At 39.1% G+C, this 9,547-nt stretch overlaps 1 protein-coding gene across 1 annotated transcript; it reads right to left on the bottom strand.

Moving 5' to 3' along the window:
* Window positions 1–1,191: 1,191 nt before the first annotated feature.
* LOC135583598 (LOB domain-containing protein 41-like) lies at window positions 1,192–2,576 on the bottom strand. Its single transcript, XM_065166492.1, has 2 exons — window positions 2,256–2,576; window positions 1,192–2,165 (listed from the first exon to the last, which is right to left on the bottom strand). Exons 1-2 carry the CDS (start codon window positions 2,443–2,445, stop codon window positions 1,477–1,479), a joined length of 879 nt encoding a protein of 292 aa, XP_065022564.1. The 5' UTR covers window positions 2,446–2,576; the 3' UTR covers window positions 1,192–1,476.
* Between the last annotated feature and the right edge of the window lie 6,971 nt (window positions 2,577–9,547).

The raw sequence follows: 9,547 nt of genomic DNA, 5'->3' as shown, positions 1-9,547 counted from the left end.
TCTCTGCAAGTATTTGCTTGTGATGTGCTGTGGACCACAAGAGAGATTGATCCCTACATCATGAGGTCATTGATGTTGCTAAGGCTATCAATTACACTGAAAGGACTCTCACCAACTTGGGAATGAGATAGTGGAGGATATTTCATTTCGAGTCTCTTCCCCACATTAGTTGGACCTGCTTGTCGCCCAACTTTTTCTCAAAACCAGTCTTGGAAACCTAGAAATGGTTTCAGGGGAAGATGGGGCCATTCCCCGATCAGATGGCCCAACATCAACCTCATATTCCATGGTCCATTCCCCCTGGCTCAGTGTGTACCGTGTGCAGATTGGCAGCAAACAAGCGTTGGAGTTCTGCAGGAGTGAAACATCTTGTCATCCCATACGCCAATCCACTGTAGCAGGGACTGGCGCGGTCATCATCCCCGGCTTGAGTGAGCAGGAGAAACATGGAAGTCAGAGGACCTATAGACTGTCATGTGTTTTTGGTGCTAAGAGAGGAGGGCGGTAACTGGAACAAACTCCTTTTGCAGAAATCCAGCTACCTTGTCCTTTATCTTCGCCTTGCATCATTACTGCATCCATCCCCATCCCTGCTAAATTTAGGTCTTCACAAGGTTCAGTGGCCTTTATTTGCCTGCGGACAGAACCTATGCCCACTGGGGCAGTGGGGGTGCCCAACCTCTCTCTATGTCTCTCTCTCTCTCTCTCCGTGTCAGTTCCATGTATCCTGCAGGTGGCTTTCAGCAAAAGCTATAACTGGGAAAATACCAAAAGCTACAGGCTCCAGCTGTTTTAGATATCCATCCATTTGCCTATCACTTCCAAGCTCTCTCTCTCTCTCCCTCTGTTTTATGTAATGGCTCCAAATGCTACCTAATAGTAGTGACCGAGAAGTCAATTTCAGCAGGGAACACCACAGCTTCGCGACACAAAGGTCCATGAAGAGGATCCACTTCATCAACAATTTATTTGATTGCAAGAAAGCAATTTTAAGAGTAATTATTTATTCATAGCTCCGAAGAAACAGAAGTTGCTCTGTTGTTTTCCTTTCATCTTCTCCTAACACCGGAGCAGGTTTTCCAAGAAGCGACCAACCGCAATGGATTTTACCATTGTGATTTGACAATTCTGCAAAGAATACTGAAATGAAAGGGCAAAACATGAACCATAGCTTCGGACCACCACCAACTATTAGAGAAAGTAGAAACTTTGATCTCAATCTCCTACCTGAATACACATACATGGGATTAACTTTAGCCCAAAGTCACTGTGCACACATGAAACTAGTCCTCACCTAGCATCTAATACACTACCCGGAGATGGGGAATCATGAATTATAGAACCCTTCAATCCTCTGCACAAGACAGAGGAAAGAAAGATCAAAGAAAAAGAAGAGGGCGATGTAAAACAAATTCCTCAAGGCAAACTCGAGAAGCCTCTCACTGCTCTTCATTATATGTCACTTCCTGGTTTGGATCATGATGGAGGTGATGGAGGTGGAAGCGCCAGGCCAAGACCGCTCGTGCGCGCGACAGCATCCCAGCTGCTGACGTCGCACCGCGGCGCCGCCTCGTGCTCGGCGGGCCGAGCCGACCGGGACGCCGGTTCGAGCCCGAGGGTAAGCTCCAGACTGATCTCCCCCTCTTCCTGCTCCGCCTCCTCGGCCCTCTGCGGCTCCCCCTGGCTCACGTGCGACGCCTCCTCCGCGGTGTCCGCCGAGGCCATGCTCTCGTTCTCGCGGCACTCCGCGTCTTCTCCGCCGGCAGCGGCTGCCGACGGGCCGGGCTCGGTCGCGTGACTGGCCGCCGACTCGTGGCTCCGAGCCCGCTGGAACTCGGGCAAGGGGGTGTCCGGCCTCGCGGTCTTGGCGCCGGAGCGCTTGAAACGGGAGCGGGGCTTGTTGACCTTGTGGAGCTCCTCGGCGGCCCGGGCGGCGGCGGCGGCGGAGTCCTTGGAAACATGGCGGATGTCGTAGGCCTTGAGCGGCGGGGCCGGGGTGGAGGCTGCCTTCTCGTAGGGGATCTGGACGATAGGGGCGCCCTTGAGCACCGCCTCCACCGCCGCCTGGCAGAGCTGCCAGCTGCCGGACCACAGCAGCCCGACGGAGCCGTAGATCGGGTTGACGATCCGGCCGCAAGCCTCGTACAGCAGAGATCGAAATATGGCTGCAAGAACACATCCAGAAATCTTTCAGCATTCCGATTGATCACTATCGACGGCAGCAGAAGCGGCACGCAACAGGACTCAATACTAACCGGGGCGGAGGTGGTCGGGGCCGGCGTTGATAAGGTTCATGAGGCCAGCGCGGCCGTAGAACTTGGCGAGGAAGACAGTGGCATTGGCCTGCGACTCAGGGCTCTTGATCCACTGCAGGCAGGGGCGGATGCTGCAGTTCTCGCTGCACCCCTTGCGTAGAACCCGGCATCCGTTGCAGCTCATCCTCATGGCGTCTATCCCACGTGCTCAATCGACCCGAGAGAGAGAGAGAGAGAGAGAGAGAGAGAGAGAGAGACAGAGCGAGGAAGCCAAAAGAGAGAAAGAAGACGATGGTGATGTGATGGAAGCGGCGAAGGGAGGGGAGGGGTGTATTTAAGAGGCTCCGAGGCAGAGCAGCCGTGGGTTTCAAGTTTGGCCTCTGGTTTCCATGGAGTGGGAAACCGGCTTTGGTACCTATTCTATAATATTTTTCAATAAAAATTAAAAGTAAAAAAAAAATATGAACTTTTTTTTTAACCTCCTTCCTCATCCATTGGAGTCGGCCCCCATGTCGTCACTCTCTCACTCAAATCTCTTGTTAGATTTCAGGAATCTTTCGAGAGAGAGAGAGAGAGAGAGAGAGAGCAGCGCGTGGCCGCCACGTTCGGACCACACAGGATTGCGGCTGCGTCGCCGCACGTAAGGTAAAATGGATTGAAACTGAAATGCTTACTCCCTTGTCATCATGCACAGGGCCTGATCGACTCACCCTGGAATAGTTCGGGGGGTGATGTGGTGTCTCAGGGAGCGGATGCGCGGGGACCTCCTTCCGGGGTGATTCGATCGGGAAGGGAGAGCCCGGAATGGGATGGGGGCGAAACCAAAGACGGAAACCATACTCCCGGTTTTGTGGAAGCCTCGTACGAGCACGCAACCCCGTGGGTTTCCTCCTGGTTTTTGGGTCGGCATCTGTGGGCGCGCAGTCGACGGTTTCCTTCTCCAGCCTTCCTCCTCGCCCTCCCTTCCACGCGCGTTGGACACCAAGTCACCACGCCGCGGGCGTTTGTGGCGTGACTCCAATTCCTTCCGACGAAGATGGCCTTCCCTCGCCACGTGTTAGGGATGGAGGAATAAACGATAAAAATAAAATATTATGATGTAATTAAAAATAATAACTTCAATTAAAAAAGATATAATATTTAAATAAAAATAATACATAAAATATTTACGTGATATTCTTTAAATACACATATATTATTTCATGAATTATGATCATATTTATAAGTATCCAGTAGTAATTATCTCACTCCATCGTATCATTTATAATTGAGTTAGGTATAGAAATTATCATATAATTTTTAGATCATGGCCACTATTTAGAACATGACAATTACCTAGATAACCATAATGAATCAATTCTCAATACTCTCCCTTGATTTATAGTTACATACATCGATTTACGATATGAAATAAACATATTTCTGAATAATAAACGACTTAGTCAGAATATCCGTAATTTATTCAGCTGTTCCACAATACTTCATTGCTATGGCTTTATTTGCTACAAGATCCCGGATGAAATGATAGTGTATCTTCATATGTTTTATTTTTCCATGAAATATTGGATTCTTCGTTATTACAATTGTGGCTTTGTTGTCATAAAATATTTCCGTTGCTTCTTTTTGTTCTTAATGAAGATCTTTAAAAGGTCTTCTAAACCATATTGCTTGATAAGCTACTGATGTTGCAACTACATATTTTACTTCAAATGTCAATAATGCAGTTGTTATTTATTCTTTTTAACTCCAAGATATAGCTCATGATTCAATACTAAAAATATTATCTGAAGTTTTCTTTCTATCATCTGAAGCTCCTATCCAATCATTGTTAGTGAAACCAAATAATTTACATTTAAAAGTATGAGAATATCAAATGCTATAATCTATAGTTCCAGTAATATAATATAGAATTCTTTTAATAGCTCCGATATGATGTATGCTTGGTTATGCATAAACCTATATACTACACCAATAGAGAATGTAACATCTGGTTAAGTATGAGTTAGATAAATAAAACCTCCAACCAAACTTCTGTAGCATCTTGCATTTGTTATGTATCATTTTCAAATTTTAATTTCTCATTTCATAATTAATTATATTAGATTTTTTGAATAGATTCATTACATATTTTCTTTGTGAAATAAAAATTTAATCTGATTTTCGTTTCACTTCCAACTCAAGAAAGTAATACAGTATACCTAAATATGACATTTCAAACTTATTTATCATGTATTTTTTAAATTTTACCACAAAAGAGTTATATATATATATATATATATATAAACATAAAAATAAATCATTATAATATTATATTTATTTTCATTCTTTAGATAAAAAGTAGGTTCATTATTGCTCATCTTAAATTCATTTTGATAAAAATAATAATCAATTTTACTATACCCTTGAAGCTTGTTTAAGCCAATAAAGAACTTTCTTTTATCTTATATATCTTTTCTTCATATCTTTTAACTAAAAAACCTTCCGGTTGAGTAACAAAAACCTCTCCATTCATATAAATCTCAATTTAAAAATATAGATTTCATATCAAATTGATAAATAGACCGACTCAAATGAGTAGCTAAAGCCAACAAAGTTCTCAGTTTCAAATCTAGCAACTAGAGAAAAAATATTTATCAAAATCAATAACTTTTGTTAAGTCTTATGCTTTTGGATACTTCCATCTATATTGTACTTTGTTTTGAATACTCATTTTAATCCAATAACTTTCTTTTCTTGCGGTAGATCCATTAGCTCCTATGTTTCATTCTTTTTAATTGATTTAATTTTCTCCTTCATTGCTTTTCGTCATTCTTTTTTTCAACTGTTTCCTCAAAAGTCATAGGATAAATAAACAAAGCAAATGTTGAGTCATAAATTTCGGTTAGTAATTTGAATTTTCTTTGAGAGGTTTCATTTGAAGAATTAGAATTTGAACTGCTACCATGTGAGGTTGACGATAAACTTATCGGAGCAAGATCTGTCACTTGATTCTATGGAGTGTCTAGTTCTATTGGAATCTAAATTTATGTTTCACCTTCGTTGGTCTCTCAAATTCAACTTACACTTTCATCAAACATCTGTTAATAATAACTTTGTCACTAATAGGAATATATAATCGATATACTTTGGATAGTAAGGAATAACCAATTAAGATATATTTTTTAGATTTTTTATCAAGCTTGTGATAGTTTTGTGAATTTACCAAAGTATAAGTAATATAACAAAAAATTCTTAGATAGCTTACACTTGATTTCATACCATACTAAGCCTCAAGGAGTTTGATTCATAACAACCTTTGTTGGTGAAATATTCAATAAATAAACTGTTGTTACAACTATTTCTAACCAAAACTGATTTGGAAGGTGTTTTCCTTTAAGCAAAATTCTTATTAGTTCAATAATAGTTCGATTCTTACATTCAGCTATACCATTTTGCTCCAATGTATATGGTGCTGTCAATTCTCTATAAATACCATTTTCTTCATTAAAAAAAAAATAAACTTATTAGATAAAAAATCACCATATCTATTTGCTCAAAGTATCTTTATGCATCTACTACATTGCCTTTCTATAAGTGCATTAAATTTTTAAAAATTATCAAATATTTTATATTTCAATTCCAGAAAATACATCCAACTCATGCGGCTACAATCATCAGTAAACAATAAAAAATATTAACTTTCACCAAATGATTTTATATTCATACGTCCACATAAGTCAGCATGAATTAATTCAAGATAATTAGATGCTCTCCATGCTTTTCCAAATTTTTTACTTTGTTTACCATAAATGTATTCTTCAGATACATCAAGTGTATTAATTTTGAGCAATCAAAAAATTATTATTTTTATTTAATAACTTTAAACCCTTAATGTTAATGTGTTCATATCTTAAATATCATAAATTAGACTCATTCTTTTGAGTTGTAATAAGAGCATGCTTTTCAATATTTGAAACATTAAGTGGAAACATTTTGTTTTATGTTATGCAAACATTTACCATAATCAAACTAGATTTTTTATCTTTAATAATACATGAATCATCATCAAATATAATTAAATATTCATCATCTATCAATTGTCCAACACTCAATAAGTTATATGATAAACTAGAAACAAAGAAAATATTATCAATGTATTTTACCTTCCCTTGACTTGACTTCACCTCAATTGTTTCTTTCCCTTTTACTTAAATTTATTTCTTACCTCCAAGTTTAACTTTCAACTTATGAGTTTTATAAATATATTTAAATAGTAATCTTATGCTTGATATATGATTAGAACATCTATTATCCAAACACTGAATATTACATAAACAACTTACTATTTTCTTCATTTTCCTCCACATAGGCTTGTTTTTCTTTTTTCTAGCAATATGTTTTCATGTGACCAAATTTTCTATAATAGTGATATTGAATTCCACTCTTGTAGTTTTATTATTATTATTTAATTGCTTTTGTTCATCATGATCATCAAGGTATCCTCTTCCTCTTTCATTTTTTTTACCATGAAATCCTCTTTTGTCATGTCCTCTTCCTGTTGATTTTTTTGTTTTATTTTGAAGTAAAAGACTCACTCTTAACTTGAAATATTTTTTCTTCATTTTTTTCAAGTGACATATTCAACCTTGCTTCATGTGCTTGTAAAGAACCCACTAGTTTATCAAATAAAAATATAGATAAATCTTTTGACTCCTCAATTATGGCAACAACATGATCAAATTTCAGAGTTCAACTTTTCAAAAATTTTACAATAATTATATGATCATGAAGATGTTCATCATAATATTTTATTTGATTAACAATTTTAGTCACTTTTAAAATCTTGCATCGATTCATTACTTTTCATAAATAAAATTTCAAACTCATGACAAAAGGTTTGAAGTTTTACTGTAATCACCCTTGATAAGCCTTAAAATTCATTTTAAAGTATCAACTAAGTTTGCTTTGAGGTTGTCGTCGTTGTAATTTTTGAGAAAATTATCTCATGTATAATTTGTTGAATGAAGAAAACAATATGTTTGAGTCTTTCTTTATATTCTCCCTTAACCTAGTTTCTTCATCTGTATCTGCATATCAATTATCTATTAAGCCTAAAAAATCTCGAGATTTGAATAGAGTTTTCATCTTGATACTCCAAAATTCATAGTATTTACTTGAGAAGATGAGAATAAGGGGTTGAGACATGTAATTATCATTAAAAGTCATAATGGCTACTAAAATTGAAACTTAGCTCCGATACCATAAATGTTGGGGGGAGGAGCAAGGAAACAGTAAAAACATAAAATTATGATCCTCTTTATAGGATATAATAGTAACTATCTCACTCTATCATATCACCCATGATAGAAGATGTAGAAACCATCCTACATCATTGCCCACTACTTCGATGTAAGGCTAGATGAGAGAAGTGGGGCCAACGTGCCTCTTGGATCCCACAACCGCCGCCGATGAAAAGCCAGGTGAGCGAGCCGGGTCAGATTACCAAGCTCAGTTCATTGCTGGTATTATTTCTTTATGGTGATCTTAAAATACGTATCAATTGATGCTTAAAATATGCAGCAGTTTCTTAGGCTTCCGACGCAGCAGCAGAACTGTGCCATCTCGAGATCGAGACACTATTACAGTAGAAATGAATTCGAGTTCTGATGTTCTTCTCTTACTTTAAAAAGGTGAGCAGCATCAACAAGACAACACCTGTTTACCCTAATCCTAAAGGGGTTTCTCTGCATGCCTATTGGCAGAGAACGGAGCGAACGTCTTCCTGCAAAGGCCGGACGCTAAGCAACAGACATCGTCAGGTGCTTCACGTTGGGAAGCTTGTGAAGGGATGCAAAGCAGGCTGTTCTCTGCTTCATGCAATGCACATGACACCCAACAACAATGGAGAGCAGCACCTTCAATTATTGTACCATGGTGAGCTGATTCAAAGCTTCCATTTGATGTACCATTTGCTATCGTCAGTAGTAAACTCCTGTTGCATCACCAAAAAGAAACAAGGAACACTCACTGACTCACACGTACAGAAGTCTGAGGTCCATCATCAACTTGTTTCTGAGCCTAAATCTATTTCCCGGATTCGGGCCCCCACAATTGTACCCACCACGGCCCCCTGCGGGAATAAGTTCAAGAACATAACAACATCCATCAGAAAACAAACCATGGTAAGTTCTCTTTTGGTAAAGAACACGCTCCCACCTGCATCTTGGAGATAGTTAAAAGATTAGAAGATTCCCATTAAAAATATTGAGCTGCATGCTGTTTTATATATACGCACAGACACCAATCACTGATCTCAAATGGGCCTGTACGTGTTGGGCTTCCTGGCCAAGACAGCCCAAAGTGCGTGTGTGTGTGTGTGTATATATATATATATATATATACACACACGCGTGCGCGATAAGACTGAACTCTTGAACCTTTAAGAGAAGTTTACAACACACAACTAGTCATTTTGTATGTTGGGATATGTTTGTATACAAGAAAACTTGGGGGATAGGTCTTCTTTAAGAATCACATGTTTTCTTGATTGACAATGAATCCAAATTCGAAAAGAGATCTCACATAAACGAAGGATTCTTGGAGTAGACTTATAATAAGGTCTCTTAGACTGATGAAGCTTCTCTTCTAGAGTTTTGCATGGTTCAAACTATTTGGTGGCTTGCCATGTGACCGAAGACCCAAAGCCAGAGAGACAGGATAAGAAGATGAAGGGCTCACATGTGAGAGAGTACTGCAATGGAATTGTTCTGCATGATCTTAGAAATTTTGTTTAGCAAGGCAACTTATGTGCCAAGATTTCCAAGAAGTCTTTGCTCAGACATCATATCTGCTGCAGTCCACGAGCATATGGTGGAATATGTAGGCAACAGATGGGAGCACGAGCAAGAACTTAGTTGACCATATGCATTAGGTGAATGGTTTGAACGTTCTCTACATGTTGGAAGGTTGGACCAAACTTCTATTTTAAACCTAAGATGTGGAGCAAAATCATCGTCAGACTGCGTCATCTATCAAATGACAGCAGCATTCATGCAGTGAGACCATATCTTCGTTCATTCGGTGCTCAAAATGGAATTGATTTGTCACAAGACAAGGCCATGCATTTATCTTCACACCGATCGGCTGAAGATAATGTTTTGAGCCGATAACTTTTGTTATTTGTTCGGTTGACTGATGAAGAGATAGAACAGTAGAAGTTACTAATGCTGAATCTGGTGGCAAGCAAGCTTCCCTGAATGTGAACTGCTTGGTGATGTAACATCATCATCTGACCTTGTTTTCGGATGATGTCA

Source organism: Musa acuminata, chromosome BXJ1-4, assembly GCF_036884655.1.
Source record: "Musa acuminata AAA Group cultivar baxijiao chromosome BXJ1-4, Cavendish_Baxijiao_AAA, whole genome shotgun sequence".
Lineage (NCBI taxonomy): Eukaryota > Viridiplantae > Streptophyta > Magnoliopsida > Zingiberales > Musaceae > Musa > Musa acuminata.
Note: the sequence above shows the minus strand (reverse complement) of the source record. Positions and strands in the feature narration are given on the sequence as shown.